The 21,079-nt window shown below is 47.3% G+C and overlaps 1 protein-coding gene across 1 annotated transcript; it reads left to right on the top strand.

The window, feature by feature from the left end:
- Positions 1–2,738: 2,738 nt before the first annotated feature.
- On the top strand, positions 2,739–19,912 carry Lamp1 (lysosome associated membrane protein 1). The gene is made up of 9 exons (XM_021169379.2): positions 2,739–2,983; positions 9,211–9,329; positions 10,517–10,736; positions 11,179–11,337; positions 15,823–16,001; positions 17,111–17,230; positions 18,204–18,270; positions 18,355–18,525; positions 18,994–19,912. Exons 1-9 carry the CDS (start codon positions 2,938–2,940, stop codon positions 19,131–19,133), a joined length of 1,221 nt encoding a protein of 406 aa, XP_021025038.2. The 5' UTR covers positions 2,739–2,937; the 3' UTR covers positions 19,134–19,912.
- The last annotated feature ends 1,167 nt before the right edge of the window (positions 19,913–21,079 follow it).

The following is a 21,079-nucleotide window of genomic DNA, read 5'->3' as shown; positions in this document are numbered from 1 at the left end:
GGCTCAGCATCTAAGAAGGAATACTGCTTTAGCAGAGGACTTGGGTTCCCTTCCTAGCACTACACTGTATGGATCAAAATAGCCTTTAACTCCAGCTCGGGGGAGGGGATCTGATACCTCTGGCCCTGTGGGCACCCACATACAAGTGGTACACAGACACACATGCAGCCAAGACGCCCGTACATATAAAATACTAAAGCTTCAAAGAGAAAAGCAATATAAATTCACTGTAGTGCTTTAACATTCCTTATTCTGTGAAAACACGTTTGCTAAGCCTCTCACTTCTATGCCCTGTTCTTTTGTCAGTGTCACTGAAGTCAGTGTCACATTGGGTGAGGACTCAACTTGTACACACTAGACTGTCCACATGTGCTATAAACAGAAAAATGATGGGTTGGCAGGCCTCAGCGCAACTTACAGGCTCGCCAAGAAGGATACAGAAGAAAGTAGGCCAAGCCCCAAATGTGGAACAACCAGGAATAAAACTGGAGACACAGGCTCCACCAGTGAGGACCAGGCAGGGCCAGCTCCTCTTCCCATGCTCATCAAGCACTACCCCTGCATTCCTGGGGCCATGTTCTACCTCGCATGTTCTCTGGCCAATATCTACATCTTAGCTGCAGGAGTACTGGAGATGCTTCAGGAGTTCTGTCCGTCACCAATAGTGGCAAAATAAAAAGGCACTTGGGGCCGGAAAGCACAACTCGGTAGGAGGCTCTTGTTTCTGTTCAAAAAATTAATTGGAAGGGTTTTTTATATCAGAATGTTTAGGAGAAACAAACATCTTAGAAGTTCTCAGATTATGCCCAAAGTTAGTTCTCTAATTCAGAGATCACTCCAAAGCCAGAAACTGTTTACTGACAACATTGCTACAGGACTGCTGATAGACAGCATCACAAGGAAGCCATCCCAGCATGCTCTTTGCTTCCTGTTGTGGATCAAAATGCAACCTCTCAGCTGCTTACCTACCACCATGCTCCCCACAGGGATGACAATGGACTCCTAACTCTCTGGCCCCAGATAAGTCCTCTCTAAGCTACCTAGATCATAGAGTTTTATCACAGCAATGGAGAAGTAAGCAGAGTCTTGTGATCGCAAGCTTGTGCCCCCATACCTCATTCTAATTTTCTGCCTTGCTCCTCCACTCCCTGTTTTTGAGAGTCTGTAGCCCTGGCTGGCTTAGAACGCAGAGGTCCACCTTCCTCTGCCTCCCAAGTCCTGGATTAAAGGGATGCACACCCACACTGTATCTCCATCTTAAAAAGACCCCTCCTTTAGGTTAGAAACTGATCTTTGACCCATTTCTCCCAGTTCCCTTTTAAGTTTTCACTTTATTTTGTGTATGAAAGTTTTGCTTGAATGTAGGGTAGGCCTGTGCATCATGGGCAGGTGTGCCCTCAGAAGTCAGGAGAGGGCATCAGGTTCCCCGGAACTGGATAGTTGTGAACCATGTGAGTGATGGGACTGGAACCATGGCCCTACACAAATGAGCCATCTCTCCAACTACTTTTATTCTCCCGTCACAGAATAAACTACTCCACTACATAAACAGCTTTTAAGTTTTGTTACTGGGTCTACAATTCTGAGGAGGAAGAACTCAGCTTGAATGAAAAATCTGTTATCAGAAGGAATCCTCAAGCTAAAACTTGAGGACTTAAAGGTAGATCTGGTGGTCTCCGGCCTTTATTTAGTCCTAGCACTCTGAAGGCAGAGGCAGGCTGATCTCTTGAGTCTGAGGCCAACCTGTCTACATAATGAGTTCCAGGATTGCCAGGGTTATATAGAGAGACCCTGTCTCCAAAACAATATAATAACATAAAAGCTCAGATTTTCATGCCATGGTGGCACACACCCGTAATCTCTGCGCTCCTGACAGGATGAATGCCCAGAGTGTGGGGCCAGCCTGGTCCATGCGAGTTCCAGGTCAACCTGGGCTTTAGGGTGACATCATGTCCCCAAACATCAAATAATCCTTGAGTTTTGAGTGTGACATTCACAAAAGAGGAAAATACTTTAGTATTGAACTCTTCATGGAAATAGTCATCTCGGGTAAGATGACCATCCACGTGCCCTCAAGCAGCCAGGAATGGTCAAGAACACTGCGCCCACACACATCAGCCGAGCACTCAGGAAGCAGAGGCAGGCAGATCTCTTAAGTTTGAGGCCAGCTAAAGATATATACCGAAATCCTATCTCTTAAAAAGTGTCTTTTCCACATCTCCCACCATCTATGTATCCTAAAGGACTGTCCTCTGCCTGGATCACCGAATGGGACACACTTGGGGCTGGCCCTAGACAGTAGTATGTGAGCCTGAAAGTGGAGGCCAGCCTGGGCCTGGGGCAAGGGTCTAGATGGGAATACCCACCTGGAAATGGATATGCACATTGTCCTGGGATGTAAACACTGGTATTGACCTAGACATGGCTCTCAACCAAGACTACCACTGGGCTGCAGGCCTTCAGGGGCTTGGACCTGAACTGTGGCACGTAGCTGGCCTACGGGGCTCGGTCCAGCCTTCATGGCTTCCTGTTTCCATCTTCACTTTCGCCGGCAGCGTTTCTCCTTCCCTTACTCAAAGCCACAACCTACTTTCCATTTCGGGACACTCGGGAGAAAGGCCATGGGGGGGGGAAAGAGGGCAAGGCATCACGTGGTCCCGCGCCCACGTGATGCCGAACGGCACGTGACCGCATCACGTGCGGAGCGGAGCCTCCCGAAGAAGTGAGGAGTAAGCGGGCGGTCCACGGGCTCTCGCGAGACCCTCGGCTCACGTGACCGGCGGGCGCGGCACTGCTCACGTGACAGGCGCTGCCGGCCGCAGGGTCCTCTCCGTGCAGGCGCCGCAGCTGCGGGGCCTCTCGAGTCGGTGGACGCGCCCTCCCGCCGGCCTCGCCGCCCGCGCAACCGCCGTCCTCCGGCCTCGGCTGCGTCGCGCCATGGCGGCCCCCGACGCCCGGCGGCCGCTGCTCCTGCTGCTGCTGGGTGAGCCCGGGAGGGAGGGACAGAGGGAAGGAGGGCCGGGCGGGGTCGGCGTCTCGGGACGGACGGGAACAGAGCGGCAGGCCGGGCGGGGACCGGGCGCCCGGAGCCGCGGGCGTCAAGAGGGCCTCGAGCCGGCCGGCCCGCTCCTCAGTGGCGCTCGCCGCCTGGGAGCCCGTGCGGGCCTAAGGACGCAGGTGCGGGTTGGGAGCCCAGGCTGAGCCGCTCTGGAAGGAGCTGGGCTGGAGTTCCTGCCAGGCAGTGCTGCTGGCTCCGAGCTGCCTTGTGAGAGGACTGGGTGCTGCCTCGGACCCTGCCTGGGGTGCCGGGTGCCCTTCCTCGCCGCTGTATCCCGGCAACGCGGAGGGTTTCGCTGCGGTGCCAGCATCTGCAGGACGGGAGAGAGGTGGCTGGCCGGATCCCCTGGACACAGAGGCTCACACCCCCAAGTTCTGTGACTGTGACTTTATGGAATTCGTTTTCCCTTTTTTTATTTTGCTACTTGTGTGAACTCTCTGGTCCGTGAGAGGTGCGCTTACTCGGCGGTCTTAACCCAGAAGCCTTGCTAAGGGGACCTGTGACCCTTCACTGTTCAGTAGTTGGAGCTAATATACGAGTTGCCGAAACAAGTTCTGTCGTGTCAGAATGGCTTGGTAACTAGCTGGAGTTCAATCTCCAGCACAGCCAAAAACGACTTAAACCCTTCGACTGTTTTATACTTTTAAAAAGGAGGGGAGGGGTGTCTCACCAACACGCTGGCCTGAAACTCACAGGTTCAGGTTCTCGTGGGCTCTGCTTCCTAAATGCTGATTGGGATAAAATCCAAAGGCCAGCCAGGTTAGGCCTCTTCATGTTTTTCAAACTACCTTGTGGCTTGCATAGTGGTTTATATCTCTAATCCTGCGCTATAGTCAGAAGGATCTCTTTAGCAAGCCATTCTGGTCTATATAATGAGTTTCTAAGACAGCCAGGACTGGAGACCCTGTTGCAAAAATGAAATAAATAAATGAATGAATGAATAAACTAAACTAATCAGTGGTGGCTCACACTTGTTAGACCGTGGAGGCTGAGGCAGGGGAATTTTAAGGTTGGGTCAGCCTGAGTTGTAATCTAAGCACTTAGCAGGCTTATGTGGGAGAATTTCTGTGAATCGGAGGCCAACCTGGGCTACAAAGTGAGACGCTGTTTCAAAGCAAAATCAAAGTGGAGAGGGAAAGTCTGTGACCCTGATTGAGTGAGTGCCCCTGTGCCATAAATTGTCCCAGCTTTCACAAAGGGACTTTAACAGCTTAGACGGGATCTTGGTTGTGTGACTTCAAAAATAATTTTATCTTAAAAAAACCTCTGTAACTATGGGATTGTTAATTGTTCCTACATTAATTGCTATCACCTCCAAGCTGCTTAAGTGCTTAATAGAAAACAGACTAGTGTGAACTGAAACTAGTATGTAGGATTGCTTAATGGAACTGTTCGGTTGTTAGGGCTAACCCTATGACCTTCCCCTTTCTGGATGAGCCTTGTCAGTCTAGAAGTATGAGAAGTCTAATTAAAGTTATCCTGGATTGTGGGACCTTGAATTCTTCACTAGATTGGTGGTCCAGTGGTTCAGTAGTCTTGTAATTTTGAGTTCATATTCTGTTAGACCCAACTTAGATATTGTTATCTTGACCTGGCCCTTTTTTGTTTTGCTTTGTTTTTTTTTTTGTTTGTTTTGTTTTGTTTTTTAATGTATATGAGTACACTGTAGCTGTCTTCAGACAGACCTCTGGACATTGTATCCCATTACAGATGGTTGTGAGTCACCATATAGTTGCTGGTGATTGAATTCAGAAATTCTGGAAGAGCAGTCAGTGCTCCTAACTCCCGAGCCATCTCTGCAGCCCAACCTGGCCTTTTAACTGTGGACACACAAACTGTGGCACCTGTCCTGGAGTGGCCCTGACTCCTCTGCTCTCTTTCGAGCCCCAGTCCTGACATAGGGGATTGCATGGTGCTTTCATGAAGTGCCAGGTTTACAGCAGTAGTCCTGAACTGGATCTTTCTAGAAGAAGAAACCCTTGTCACTTTTCTCCCACAACATTCTGCATAGCTTGCCCCAGCCTTATGGAAGCTAGCCAGCAGGGAGAGAGTCGTGCCTCTAGAGGTGCTAGTTCAGTGTGTGGAGTAGAACTTTGGCCATTTGTTTAAATGTTCAAAGGTGTCCCTAGATAAGAAGAAACTGGATTTAAATCAAGCAAAAGAATTCAGGGTATGGTTGGCTGGAGACAGGGTCTCACCATGTAAGTAACCCAGGCTGGCTTACCCATACTCCTTAACCGAGTGCTGGAAAAGCAGCGTGGTCAGTAGGTCGCACACTGAAGCCAGCAAACTGGGCCTCTCCACCTCAGCAGGAGGGAAGAATAGTGACCACCTTTTCAGGTTGTCATAGTAATTTAATTGAAAAGTGCTTTGAGCAGTACTTGTCACAAAGTAAAAGTGTCACAAGTACTTGTTAGGCAGCACTTCCTGGGCAAAGAAGAGAGCCCCAAAACAAAAGTGGCAAGGCTGGTGGAGTGGTAGACTTTTGAGGTGTTCTGACAGCCAGCCTCTCTGGCTCTGCACTTCTGCCATTGTCAGTTGTGTAATCTCAAGGTGCTTAGGTGGCTGCTACTGGCTCCAAGGTCACGGAGCTTGGCCAACAGCGTGTATGTGGCCCACTGTCTTACTAGTAGCAGGGACGGGGATTTCCACAAGTGTAGTGTTTTGAAAGAATGAGACAGTGTTGCCCTTTGACCCTGGAGAAATGAGCAGGGCATCATTAGCAGGCAGGTGGGGGCTCCTGGCAGCTGCTCTTTCTCAGTCCCATGTGTGCTGTAGGCACTTTAACTGATTAGGGGACAAAGAGCTTTTTATATTAAGATATTTAAGTATTGCATGCCTTTTAAACAGTTTCTTTAAGATAATGTTTTGTGTGTGTGATACTTTGCCTGCATGTATGTGCCAGTGCTTATAGAGGTCAGAAGAGGGCGTTGGGTCCCCTGGGATACAAATGGTTTGGATGGTTGTGAGACATCATGGATGCTGAGAACCGAACCTAGGGCTTCCGCAACAAGTGTTCTAAAGCACTAAGCCATCTCCTCATCCCCTTTTATTTTTTAAATCCTTAGTTTTGTCATTTTATGCATATGAGAGTTTTGCCTGCATATGTGTCCGTACACTGTGTGCATACGGTGCCCACTGAGGCCAGCAGAGAGCATCAGATCTGTGGAACTGGATCTTTGTGAGCTGGAGTAGAGATTCTGGATATGTAGATTGTTGTAAGCTGCCATTTTGTTGGTAGGTGCAGGACTGGGCCCTGGGAAAGAGCAGCCAGTGTTCTTTATGGCTGAGATCTCCACCCCAGCCCTTCCTTCCATCTTATTTTTTTTAAGTAGTAGAACTAAAGACAGGTTGTTAAGAAAAAGAAAGACACACCACAGAATGGGAGCAACTAGTGAGCTGAGAAAAAGGCATGTTCTTAAAAGCCATAAAGTTTGTTTCAAATTTTAGTAATACTTTGTTTTCCTTTGAATATGTATGTTTTCTAGATGTTTACTAGTGGGAGAGTAGGTTTGACAAAAACACTCATGAAAAGATAGTCTAGTCAGAGCTGGACTGTGTGCTCCCAGGGGGCATCCATCTGCTGTGCTGGCCAGTTAGACCTCAGGTCTTTCTGCTTGGGACGTCCCTGGACAAGGAAGCCTTAGACCTGCAACAGGGACCTTTTCTTCTGCCTTTGGTCTTTTTTTTTTTTTTTTTTTTAAAGTTTTGTGTATGTATAAGGGATGTTCACAGGGGCCAGAAGAGGGTGTTGGACCCCCTGGAAGCTGGAGTTACAGGTGGGTGTGAGCTACCTAATCTGGCTGCTGGGACTCAAACTTGGGTCTTGTGGAAGAATAGCAAATACTTTTGACTACAGAGCCATCTTTGACCCCTATTTTCAGTTGTTTTCTCTGAAACAGGGACTTGGTATGTAGCCATGAGCTGCCCTAGATCTCGATAGAGAAATCAGGTTGGCCAAATGCTTATATAGTCTTCCTGTCTTGGCTTACCTAGTTCTGGGATTACAGTGCATGCCACCACACTTGACTGTTATGCTTGATAGTGTTAGGGCAGCTTGACACAGGCAAGAGTTAACTGAGATAAGGAAGCCTCCATTGAGAAACTGCCTCCACAAGATGAAGCCTGTAGGGCAATTTTTAAATTAATGATTGATGGGCAAGGTGCTAACCCATTGTGGGTGGTGCCATCCCTGAGCTAGTAGTCCTGGATTCTGTAAGAAAGCAGGGGATTGAGCCAGTAAGCAGCACCCTTCCATGCCTCTGCCACAGCTCTTGCCACTAGGTTTCTGTCTTGACTTCTTAAGTGACGAGCAGTGATGTGGAAGTGTAAGCTGAATAACTTAACCCCCCAAGCTGCGTTTGGTCATGGCATTTCACCGCAGCAGTAGGAACTCAGTGGAATAGCCATGCTCTGTTTGCAGAACACAAGTGTGTGTGCTTGGGAGAGTTCATGTGTATTAGTTGTCCTTGGAGGTCAGAAAAAAAGCACTAGGTCCTCTGCAAGTGGAGTTAGAGATGGTTGTGGGCTGCAGGGTCAGTGCTGGAACTAAACCTATGTACTCTACAAGAACCTCACTCTTTCTAGAAGTCTGCATCCACTATTGAGGATAAACTACAGTGGACTCTTTTGGAAAACTTTATAGCTACATATTATTTTATTCGTGTATATATGTGTTGGGCACACTGGCCAGGGCTTATGTGAGGAGGCCAACGCACCTCAATTCTCTCCTTCCAACATCTGAGTCCCAGGGGTAGAGCTCAGTCATCAGCCTGGTGGCGATTTTGCTTTTGCTGAGCTATCTTGCCAGCCCTTCTCTCTTTCCAGTTTATACTGGTCATCCACTGGGAATGCTGTAATGGAACCTGAGCGGTTAGGAAGCACAGGACTCTCTGAAGTGAGCTGCAGTCTGCTTCCTCCTTCTGCGGCCATTTTTGGAACATGAGTTTCAATGTTTGCTTTGCTGGTAGCACAAGAGAAAGGATATATGATTTCTGGTCAGGCTCTTGGGTGTGAATACTTAGTCACTCTAACTTTTTTTTTTCAAAGTTGTGAGAATGAAATAAATTGGGTTTGTTGAAGTCTGCTTGTTTTGGAAGTATTTTCTAAAATTTTTTTGTTTATTTTTAAAATAGAGTAGAACATCGTAGCCTGAACTTCTGGTGATCCTCCTGCCTCATACTCCTATGGTAGACACCTCAGACTCATGTCTCAATATCCTTGGAAGACTATATACAACCTTGTACCAGCAGAGTGAACAGTGTGGTTGTTGCTGTGTAGTTGTTGGCTTTGGAATGATCGAAGGTACCTGGCTCGTTCATCTGTGAACTGTAAGGAAACTTGATCGTTGTCAAGAACTGTGCCACCCCTGCTACCTTTTCTCTGGAGACACGGTCTCACTGTGTGGTCTAAGCAAGGCTGGCCTCAAATTCCCAGACACGTGCCTTCCTCCTGAGTGCTGGGAGTAAAGGTGTGCATTGCCATGCCCAGCTGAAAGTACTGTTGTTCTAATGACTAGGGTAGTGGGATTGTTTATGGCTTTTAAGTCTTCCATGTACTGTGGGTTGGTAGACTGCTGATCCTCTTGCCTCAGCCTCCCCAGTGTTAGGATTGCAGTTGTGAGCTTTATTAGGTATATTTAACAAGCCAGGAAAGCAATGTCCTGAAAAGATAATTCATTAGAAAATCTTTAGAGTTTCCATATGTCTTTGAACCTCCACAAATAGGGCAGCTCTCAACATGTATGAGTTGAGAGTGTGCCCAACATTGCTCAGCCATATGCTGGTGGGATCTAAGCACTGTGTCTGAGCTCATGACTCGGTCACAGTCCTGGTTCTGAGAAGTAAAAACAAACCAGATTGTAACTATTTGTTTAGGACCACAGTGAGAAAACTCACTGCAGACTGTCCTTGAGGTATACCTCTCAGGCCCCAGCACATCTTACTGTTTAAGGGACATGTGCCTAGGGTAAGTACTCTGGTGTCACGTGAGATTGTCAGATTGACGGCACAGCTTTGAAGGTGGCAGTTTCCTATGGAATTAAGAGTTAGAGCACCCTCAGGTTTGGGGGATCAGGAGTAGGACACAGCCTATGATAGAAGGTAGAGAAAACAAATAGCAGTTTTGTGATTGTCTCTTTCTCCTGGAAGCAGCAGGCCTTGCACATGGCGCCTCAGCACTCTTTGAGGTGAAAGACAATGGCACAGCGTGTATAATGGCCAACTTCTCTGCCTCCTTTCTGATCACCTACGAGACTGCGAATGGTTCTCAGGTAGGAGACACCAGCATTGTGGGATTCTGAAAAATTACCCTGCCTTAGTCTGGCCTTGTCACTTGTGCAGAGAGCTTCTAGCCCATCAGTAATCTCTGCTGTTGTCTGCTGGTAGCTGCAGCGACAGCAAACCGCTGCTGACTGTAACGTTTTCTGGATGGGTATTTTATAGCCACCTTGAAGAACCTCACAGAAGTCAGCACGTTTTTGCTAAATACTCCCGGGCTGCTTAGTTAGCTTTGTTCAATAAATGGCTCCAGATTTTTATGATCTGCTTCCCTTCAGGATATTGTTTATTCTAAGGGATGGCTTGATGAGCAGTGCTGTGGACTGTTCCCTTTAAGAAAGATGTTCTTAGTGGGCTGGACCTTATGGCACACACCTCCCTTATGGCACACACCTTTAATCCCAGCACTCAGAAGGAGGCAGAGGCAGGCAAATTTTGAATTCAAGGCCAGCTTGGTCTACAAGCTTTAGAACCACAAAATGAGACCCTGTCTCAACAAACAAGCAAACAAACAAAAATATGTTCTTAGTGGTTACATTAAAGCCAGTTTGTGTTTCTGTAGTTCTTAGATTACTAGTAGATGAGTATCGTGCATCTTAAATTTCTTTTTAATTACCTGTTAGACATTTCACACACTCATTATATGTAATTACCCTTTTAAATGCATCCCTGGATCATGAGATACACCATACCCGAAATCCTACTAGCTTATGTTTTTCTGCCTCTGCCTCCTGCACATTGGAATTAAGGTGTGCACACAATGAGTGGGAAGCACGTTTAACCCTGACTCTGCCAGGTCTCTCACACTGGATTCACTTGTCAGCCTGTTTCTGTTAGTAGTGAGAATGAAGTGAGCTGTCTACTGGTTTGTCAAACTGAATACTTTATAGAACACTGTACCCATATCTACCACAGCCTGTTCATATTTCAGAACAGTCAGAAAGTCTGAGAAGATGGAACGTCTGACTACCCCGTTTGAAGTCATGCACATTGTTTGCATGCATTGAGTTATAGTCCAGTAGCTTTGTACAGATGCTGCACCAAGTAAGAGTCTCTGAGAATGACTACTTTAAGATTGACTGGAAGCTCAGTTTCTGTCAGGGTGCATGCAGGTAACTCTTGGCAGTGTCTCCTTAGCATACCTTCTCATGGCTTTGCATTGGAATTGTATTTGTTGTAGATCGTGAACATCCCCCTGCCCGCCTCTGCAGAAGTACTGAAAAATGGCAGTTCTTGTGGTAAAGAAAATGTTTCTGAACCCAGCCTCACAATTACTTTTGGAAGAGGATATTTACTGACACTCAACTTCACAAAAAATGCAACACGCTACAGTGTCCAGCATATGTATTTTACATATAACTTGTCAGATACAGAACATTTTCCCAATGCCAGCAGCAAAGGTAAGACTTCTGTAAAATAAAATAAAAATGCAAATCTGAAGGGAAGGGTAGAGAACTTGCCTTTCCGAGAGCCACTACATCCCCTGCCTTTCTCAGTCATTGCTTTCTTTTTGTCCTTTCTGTCCCTTTCTTTTAGATGCTTGCCAGAGCCTGAGTATGCTTTCTGTGGTACTCAGGCTTTCCACTGGCCACTGTGTGGTTGGCTGCATGCTGGCATGTGCACATGGCATGGAATTTTCTCTTCCTCTCTCAGTCCTGAGATTTACAGCTCACCTGTCATGACATTTTTTCTTTTTAAACTCCCAATAAAACTGTTGTTAAGCTTCACAACAAACAAAAGAATACGAGATGGTGGTATTCAGTCACTTTTAACTTAGGTACTGTGAACACATTGTGTTTTGTTTTCTTTTGTTGATTAATTGATTGATTGATTGGGATACAGAGATGTACACCGTGAATTCCACAACTGACATCAAGGCAGACATCAACAAAGCATACCGGTGTGTCAGTGATATCCGGGTCTACATGAAGAATGTGAACGTTGTGCTCCGGGATGCCACTATCCAGGCCTACCTGTCGAGTGGCAACTTCAGCAAGGAAGGTAAGGTGCTGGAGTGACATGGCTTCAGGTGACAGTCCACAGTGGGTGGAGTCTGTTCCTCCATCTGGCAGCCCCTCTGCTGTTAAAGGTGCGAGTGGGTACATCCTGATGAGGAGGTTAGAGCTTGGTTAATACAGTCTGGTCTCCGTCGTGCATGGAATACAGAGGAGTGATCCTGTGGGTGGTGAGCAAAACACTGCCTGTAAGCCAGTCCTCAGACTAGCTCAGGCAGCTCTAGAGGAGGTGTGACCCCTAGCCTGCACAAGTTTGTCAAGCTAATGGGCCCAATTGCCACTTGGCCCCAATCCTGTCAGCTCTGAAATTGTCCATTTCATGTGGTTTGTCAAAGGATTACCTGGGCTACCTGTCCTTATTAGCTTTCCTTCTCGGGCTTCTTGAGTAATCTTAATGAAGACTGTGGTGTGACTGTGGAGAGAGCTACCTCAGGTGCTATCTCTCCGTTTTTAAGTCAGTTGCAGGCTAGGGGGTGTAGTGTGTATTTTCTTAGCAGATGACCCTAGTCTGCACCTAAAGTTTAAAAAGAAAGTATTTTATTACATATAAAGCTTATTGGAAGGGCCAGGGCCTAGAGGCATAGATTTGCTGCCTCATAAGTTTATCCCCTTTTGTTGAGACAGGGTCTCTCTCTTATATAACTATTATTGTCTGGAATTCACTCTATAGACCAGGCTGGCTTTGAACTTACAGAGATTCACCTGCTTTCTGCCTCCCAAGTACTGTGATTAAAGGTTTGTGACACCATGTCTGACAACATAGCCATTTACATTAGTTACAGATGCTCTTGACCTAATCCAAGCCCAGCTGTTGCCATAGTCGTCGTCTGAAATATATACTGTCATGATACAAATAGCACTGGGTTGGGGGGGGGGTCCTTATTTTAAACATGAGGGTTTTGTTTTGTGTAATGTGTGTGTGTTTTGCCTATATGTGCACTGTGTGCTTGCTTGGTGTCCATGAGGGCCAAAAAGGACAGTAGATCATTTGGAGCTGGAGTTAGACACTTGTGAGTCACCAGTGGGTACTGGACTTAAACCTACGCCTTCTGGGAAAGCAGCACGTGCTTCTAACCCACCCGGCCATCTCTTTGCTCCATAAATAAGCTTTTCTGTTTCTAATCCAGTGACAAAGGTGTTATTGACAGAACAAAGAGTAAAAGATAACCCCACACATGAGCCAGACAGAAGGAGAAGAAATGGGTGCTTCTGAAAGATGCTGACTTTGTTTGGTTGAGTCCTTCTACCAACCTCCCTGCATCTGATCTTAGGATGTTACAGCAGTGTCCCCTTTTCTATTGACTACCAGAGTCAAAAATTGGGAGCAGTAGGCTGGAGAGATGGCTCAACAGTTAAGAACATTGTCTCTTCTTCCAGAGGTCCTGAGTTCAATTCCCAGCAACCACATGGCGACTCATAACCATCTGTAATGGGATCTGATGCCCTCTTCTGATATGTCTGATGACTGCTACAGAGTACTCATATAAATAAATATTTTTTAAAAAAAAAAAAGCCAGGAGGTGGTGGCGCATGCCTTTAATCCCAGCACTTGGGAGGCAGAGGCAGGTGGATTTCTGAGTTCGAGGTCAGCCAGGGCTACCTGTCTCAAAAAACAAAAACAAAAAAAAAAATTGGTGGCAGCAAGTGTTTGCAGAGCCAAACCTTCAGGTCATCCAGGCACTGGCCAGCATCCTGTCATCTTGCTCAGCCATGTGCAAGATGACAGGATGTGGGGGTTAGTTTTCTTGGTAAAAAAAATAACTGTTTTGCTGAGCAGTGGTGGCGCACGCCTTTAATCCCAGCACTTGGGGGGCAGAGGCAGGCAGATTTCTGAGTTTGAGGCTAGCCATGGCTATACAGAGAAACCCTGTCTCAAAAAACCAAAATTAAAAAAAAAAAAAAATAGCTGGTGTGTGTGTGTACACATACAGGAGCATGCAGTGCAGTGTATATATGGAGCGGGAACTCACCCCTTGGGAGTCAGTTCTGTCCTGTGGGGGTGATTACTCAAGGCTCTAAGCCTGCAACACCTCCTACCTGCTACACCTGAATAATGCTTCCAGTCTGCTCTCCTACTTTCCTGATAATTGTTACTTATTAAATCCAAAAGTGTGTATGCGTGTTCATAGGTCACACAGGGGTGGCCTTGACCAGGAAGGAAGCCTCATGTATCTTCCTCCTGTAAATGGTCAGACCAAAGAAAACTTGGGCACTTGACAAATCTTATTTAAAAGGAAATAAAATGGAACTGGAAGCCGGGCGTGGTGGCGCACGCCTTTAATCCCAGCACTTGGGAGGCAGAGGCAGGTGGATTTCTGAGTTCAAGGCCAGCCTGGTCTACAGAGTGAGTTCCAGGACAGCTGGGCTACACAGAGAAACCCTGTCTCGAAAAACCAAAAAAAAAAAAAAAAAATGGAACTGGAGAAATGGCTCAGCAGTTAAAGAACACTGGCTGCTTTTCTGAGGACTTGGGTTTGCACCAGCACCACCCAGGTTGTGATTGCCAGTTCTCTCTAACTCCAGTTCCAGGGTGACCTCTTCTGGCCTCCCTGAGCACTAGGCACATATTACACACAGAAGTGAGGCACAGGAAAATACATGCAGGCAAAACTTTTTGGGGTTTTCAAGTCCGGTTTTTTCTATATGGCCCTGGTTGTCCCAGAACTCTCTAGACCAGGCTAACCTAGAACTCACCTACCTCTGCCTCCCAAGTGCTTTGAGTAAAGATGTGTGCCACCATGCCCAGCTTCAGGCAAAACACTTAAACATATACAGTGGAATTTTTTTTTAAAGATTTATTTATTTTTATTATATGTAAGTACACTGTAGCTGTCTTCAGACACACCAGAAGAGGGCGTCAGATCTTGTTACATATGGTTGTGAGCCACCATGTGGTTGCTGGGATTAGAACTCTGGACCTTCGGAAGAGCAGTCGGGTGCCCTTACCCACTAAGCCATCTCACCAGCCCCTACAGTGGAATTTTTTAAAAGAGGAAGTAAAGCCCTAGCTGGACCTGGCTTTCTTTGTGAGAACAGGTACTTTGCTAGAGATAGTCAGTTGGGGATCTCAGCCTGGAGTAGGCTGTGGGGAATTCTGCTGCAGGCCGAGAATAGCCACACCAAGGTTCCACCACAGTTCTGGGGCAGGGCGTGTGTTAGGCACTGGGCTTCCCAGGTCACCAGCAGACTTAGGTTCATTCTCTTTTCCTTTGCAAGGGGGAGGGGGGCTGACTGAGTGAGTCTGTGTGAGTGTATGCATGAGGACAGGTGTCATAGAGGACAGAGGGCAACGTTGGGTCTGCTCCAGGTGTAGTTTCAGGCAGTTGTGAGTTGCCTGGCACAGGTACTGAAAATATACTATGTTCATTACTGGACTCACACTGTTTATTCATTACGTGTTGGTAATCAGAGAGCATCTTGCTTGCTCTGATTATTCATGCCTCTTTTGTGTTGTCACTGTTCCTATTGTGGTTCTCGTGTGTGTCTCTGTGTCGGGATGTACACACACCTGAGGAGGCCCGAAGTATTGGCTCTCTCTTGGGTCTGTCACAAGGAGATGGTAAGCTGCCCACTATGGGTGCTGGGAATTTAACTCAGGTTCACAGTATACTCTCTTAGCCATCAAGACCATCTCTCCAACCCAGTTATCCAGGTTTTAATCTTGAGGGTTTGTTATGTGAAACTTAAGCATATGAGAGATTCTACCATGACTGAAAAGTTATTATTAGCAGGCTATAAAAATAGACTTCCGCCGGGTGGTGGTGGCGCACACCTTTAATCCTAGCACTTGGGAGGCAGAGGCAGGTGGATTTCTGAGTTCGAGGCCAGCCTGGTCTACAGAGTGAGTTCCAGGACAGCCAGGGCTACACAGAGAAACCCTGTCTCGAAAAAAAAAAAAAATAGACTTCCTCCGTTCTTTTCCCCTCCACTCCCCTCTGCTCCCCTCTGTTCCTCTCCCCTTCCCTCCCAGCAGGCTCCTGCACATTCTTGCTGATAATATGCAGCTGTAGTTAATTCATGTGTTTTTATAAATGGCAGGCCTGGCCAGTACCTGACAGTCAAGAGTCCCTGTCTTGTTTCTAACAGTGTCTCTCATGTGACAGCTCAGTGTAAACACTTGAATTCATGCTACATTCATGTATATATGACCTAGACATCACTCCCTTGTGGCAGGGTGAAACTTTCTCTTGGTCTCAGTATATTTATTTGCTTGCTCACTGAGAAGGAAGGCTAAGATGGGGAAAATATTGGGAGGGAGGGAGGGGTGCAACAAGTGGGCTAGAGTGCTGTAGGTCCTCTCTCTGCTTCTTGAACCTGCTGTCCATGTGCCTGTCAGATACAGGGTGAAGAAGTGCCCTGCAGAGTTCAGAAGTGGGTGTCTCTAGTTCTAACATGGACTCCAGTATCTGAGGTAGTTATAAGCAAGCTGGATTTTGAACTACCCTTCCAACTGTCTTTACTGTCCCTGCAGAGACACACTGCACACAGGATGGACCTTCCCCAACCACTGGACCACCCAGCCCCTCACCACCACTTGTGCCCACAAACCCCACTGTGTCCAAGTACAATGTGACTGGTAACAACGGAACCTGCCTGCTGGCCTCTATGGCACTGCAACTGAACATCACCTACCTGAAAAAAGACAACAAGGTAGGTAGGGAGGATGGCTGCTTTTACCATCAAAGGAGTGTGGTGCTGCAGTCTGTTACTTAGTATATACTGCATCAGTTGTGCAGGGCTGTGCCCCACCTCTGAGTCCTGGGCTACATTTGTCTGAGTGGGGTGTGCCATACCTTCTGCCCATGAAAGCCCAAGATACTAGCTAACTTGGCACCTCACAGAAGTGCCTTGATCCTAGGAGAAGCATTGCATTTTCCTTCAGCTTTTATTACTCAAACTTTGTATTATTTGTTCGTTTGTCCTCTGGCAGGAACAGTGTCTGTGTCTGTGGGGATAGGAGACACTAGTGTGTAGTTGAGCCAGACCAAGCTTGTAGGCACCTGTAGTCTTAGCTACTCAGAAAGGATGGATACCTGAGGCAGAAGGACCAAGTGAGGCATTGAGGCTGACAAAAGGTAGGAAAAGCATCAGGGGCTGTGTTAGTCGAGGTTCTCTTGAGGGAGAGGGATCCATCCATCCCCATGTAATCTATACTAGTAAATCTGTGTGTGTGTGTGTGTATCTGAGTTTGTTGTGTGTATGTATCTGAGTTTGTTTTGCTGTAAATAGATACCATGAGCACAGAAGCTCTTATGAGAGAAAACATTTAATTGGGGTTCACTTACAGTTCCAAGATTTAGTCCATAATCGTGATGGGAAGCCTGGCAGCATGTGGGCAGACAAGGTGCTGGAGAGGTGTGGATTTGCTAGCAAGAGAAGCAGGCAAAGCACAAGCTTCCTTCTTCTGTGTCCTTTATATAGGCTGCCACAAACAAACAAAACAGATTTAAAATCTCAAATTACTTAAGAAAAAAAAATCCTTCTTGAATGTACTCAGCCACTTGGGTTTTAGTTAATTCCAGATGTAGTCAAGTTGACACCAAGAAAAGCCATCCCAGGGACCAAGCCATCTTGGCAAGGCATAGCATTCTGAATAGTAGGCACTATGTGGGAACTCAGAAACCTGCCAGGTGTGGTTAAGGACTCCTCCTGACTTGTTAAGAGTGTATATGTCTTCTCCATTAGCCATTAGTGCTGTTGGCTGTGATGTGAGGGGGTCATCAGAGCCTCAGTGATAACTCAATTGCTTTTCTTATCAGACTGTGACCAGAGCGTTTAACATCAGCCCAAATGACACAGCTAATGGGAGTTGCGGTGTCAACTTGGTGACCCTGAAAGTGGAGAACAAGAACAGAGCCCTGGAATTGCAGTTTGGGATGGTGAGGCTGAGTTGTCTGTTGTCACTTGGGGCATAGTCACTGGGTCCTCTTGTGCTACCAGTTTCATATCCTTGGTGTGGTGGCAGTCAGGATTCTCCTCACTTTTCACCAACAAATATACACTGACACACATTTATTTTGCTCATATTTGGGGAGACCTTCCAGGGGCTAGGTGATTGGGATAGCAGCAAAGAGCAGAGCATGAAGCCAGGTTGTACCACCTGCTTCTCACTGCCTGCCTTCTCCTGTTTGTACTGTTTCCTGGGAAAAGCCACATGTATACTTAGCAGCGTAAATGACACTGGGAAGGATCTTTGTTTATAGTGCTGGCTGATGTCTGTACCCAGGGCTTCTACATGTCTCTCAACCAACCATACCTCAGTCAGCATAATTTTTTGGTGTTTTGTTTTGTCACGACAGGGTTTCTCTGCGTAGCCCTGGCTGTCCCGGAACTCACTCTGTAGACCAGGCTGGCTTCAAACTCAGAAACCTGCCTCTGCCTCTGCCTCCAGAACACTGTGATTAAAGGCGTATGCCACCACACCCAGCTCAGTACAGATATGAGCTTATTAATAATTTCTTATAATGGATTTTAAACTTTTCTGTACCATTCTAAAGGTATTTTTAAATAGAATGGTTCCTGTTGCCTCTGTTTTGATGGGTAACCCAGTGCTAACAGAGGTCTCAGGTGTTGGGCATGTTGGTGCATGTTTAATCCACGTACCGTACTGAGAGGTGCAAACAGGACCATGAGTTTTAAGTCCTCACTGGACTACATAGTGACAGCCTGTATTAAACAGAAAGTCTGGGGGTTGGAGTGGTGGCTCAGGATTGGGAGCACTGGCTGCTCTTTCCAGAGGACCTAAAAACAAGACTGTAAAGAGCCAACCAAAATGTTTGTTTTTGCTGTAAATGTCGAGGCCCTGTTGCCCTCTGATGCTCGCCTGCTGCTGATGCTTGTCTTCTCTCTCAGAATGCCAGCTCTAGCCTGTTTTTCCTGCAAGGAGTGCAGTTGAATATGACTCTTCCTGATGCCCTAGGTGAGACTGGCTTCCTCCTTCCATCGGTTCCCATGCTCCTCACCCACTGTAGCCTGTGCTTGAGCAGACTCTCTCCCATTGCAGTGCCCACATTGAGCATCTCCAACCATTCACTGAAAGCTCTTCAGGCCACTGTGGGAAACTCATACAAGTGCAACACTGAGGAACACATCTTTGTCAGCAAGATGCTCTCCCTCAATGTCTTCAGTGTGCAGGTCCAGGCTTTCAGGGTGGACAGCGACAGGTTTGGGTCTGGTAAGTAGCAGAGGCAGCATCCAGAGTAATGGCGGGGGTGGGGGTGCAGCAGCAGAAGAGGCATCATAGAACTTCCTGTGGGACAGGGATAAATGGGCAGGGAGCAAACACCCTTTCCCTCTGCAAAGACCTTTCCTTCTTCCCAGCTTGAGACTTCCCTTTGTAAGGAAGGAACTGCAGGAATGGGTATGTGAGGTAAGGGTGTCCTGGCTGAGGAAAGAGATTGCAGAAAATGACAGTGGCTCTTTCTGAAAGCTGACCAATGTTCCAGTGGTCAGCACCATTCATTCTAACCTGGGTGGAGCATGCCTGGGATTCCCCAGCTGCATAGAAAACACTCATGTCTATAGACTATAGATGTCCCAAAGTCTCTAGCCTGGCCTCATCCTTTCCCCTCGGGCTGGGGAGGAACAAGTGGACCTCGAGGGGGTGCCTTGGAGTGAATCCCCTGGCTTGTCTTTCTTGCAGTGGAAGAGTGTGTTCAGGATGGTAACAACATGTTGATCCCCATTGCTGTGGGCGGTGCCCTGGCAGGGCTGGTCCTCATCGTCCTCATTGCCTACCTCATTGGCAGGAAGAGGAGTCACGCCGGCTATCAGACCATCTAGCCTGGTGGGCAGGTGCGCCACAGACGCACAGGGGCGTGTTCTCACATCCCCAAGCTTAGATAGGTGTGGAAGGGAGGCACACTTTCTGGCAAACTGTTTTAAAATCTGCTTTATCAAATGTGAAGTTCATCTTGCAACATTTACTATGCACAAAGGAATAACTATTGAAATGACGGTGTTAATTTTGCTAACTGGGTTAAATATTTTGCTAACTGGTTAAATGTTAATATGTTACCAAAGTAGAGCTCTAAAGAGGATGAGAAGGCTCCGCTGATTTGACTTTTAAGACTTGGTGTTTGGTTCTTCATTCTTTTACTCAGATTTAAGCCTTACAAAGGGAATCTCTGGTCCAGACCCTTGGGCCTGGCAAGGGTGGCTGATGGTTAGGCTGCACACTTGAGAAGCAAACGGGAGCAGGGAAGGCTTGCCACACAGGCACGCACAGGGTCAACCTCTGGACACTTGGCTTGGGCTACCTGGCCTGGGGGCGGGGGGGCCTGGACTCTGGCATCTGGCTGAGCACAACCCCCCCATATTTCTATGCTCTGCCACCCGTGAGCTGCCACTTTCCTAAATAGAAAATGGCATTATTTTTATTTACTTTTTTGTAAAGTGATTTCCAGTCTTGTGTTGGCGTTCAGGGTGGCCCTGTCTCTGCACTGTGTACAATAATAGATTCACACTGCTGACGTGTCTTGCAGCGTAGGTGGGTTGTACACTGGGCATCAAGCTCACGTAATGCATTGCCTGTAACGATGCTAATAAAAAGTCTCCTTCTTTGTCTGTCTGGACGTGTGCTTCTGTGATCCATCAAGAGAGCCCTCATGTGCTCAAGGTATGGGACAATGTCGGGATAACAGCTTCTAGTCAGCCTATGAAAAGACTAAATGTTGTTTTGTTAAGGAAATGTTACTTGTCATGGCTCTAAATGTTAGAAGACTTACATAATTTGTTGTTTTGATGAGTCTTAGGTGATGAAAATATGGCCATGTGACTATAGTCTCCAGAAGCACTGCACCTATGTCACAAGAACCTTATACACATTAAACATGAGGTGACTTGCAGAGGCCAGTGCTCACCGTTTCCTTGAACCTCTGATCTGTCCACCTCCTTATGTCCATAGCAGACTGGGACAAGCCAGGCTCCTCTGCAGTATCTCCTCTGCTTGCTGGTGGGATTTGTAAAGACTTGGGAGCATCCATCATCTTCAAGTGCTCCATCTATCCTGTAGGCCAGCTCCCTCCTCTGGGGGCAGGAGACAACAGGAGCCCTGCCTTAGAAGCATCATGTGCCTCTGATCAACCAAAAGCAGTCCAGAGAATCCAGACTGGCAGGCAAGGGCAAGGTCTGCCTGTGGGTCTTGTAACTTAGCTTCCCGGACCTGCCTTTGGGGAGAGGAAAGCCTGGTCTCCAGGCTTGCTTGTTGGGGTCACTGGCAGGGTTGCAGGCTCTACTTTCCTGGTCTGACTGGAAGCAGGAGCAGCTCACATCAGCCCTCTGAAAGGGAGGACTGAGCTGAAGGGAGCTTTGTTCCTTGAATAAAGGATCTCTGCACTCAGACTGACCATGAGATCTCAGTGGGACTGAATTCCATCTCCCTGGGGCCCCAGCATTCCCCTTGGCAGGTGACACCAGGTAGTGCTGAGGAAAGCCATCTCCGGGTACACCTTTAAGGTACAAAGGACCTTGAGGGACATCTGGACAGTAGTGTGGGTGTAGCTCTGAGCCCACCAACTCCTGGATGGGGCTAGTACATCGTGCCTCCCAGCTAAGGCTACAGCTTTGAAAAAACAGAAAGGAAGCTGCAAGGTAAGGGGCTCAGGGCTTACTGCCAGTGAATGAGGCTTGCCCTCCAGCTTCATGAATAGCCTTCACCAGGGGATATCAGTGATGGCCTTCTAGGCTGTGCTGGGTATGTAAGGACATTAGGGGTGAGCAGCCAGAGG

This window comes from Mus caroli, unplaced genomic scaffold (genome assembly GCF_978045245.1).
Source record: "Mus caroli unplaced genomic scaffold, Mus_caroli_1 scaffold_10, whole genome shotgun sequence".
In the NCBI taxonomy this organism is placed as follows: Eukaryota; Metazoa; Chordata; class Mammalia; order Rodentia; family Muridae; genus Mus; species Mus caroli.
The sequence above is the reverse complement of the archived record's forward strand: the minus strand, read 5'-3'. Positions and strand labels throughout refer to the sequence as shown.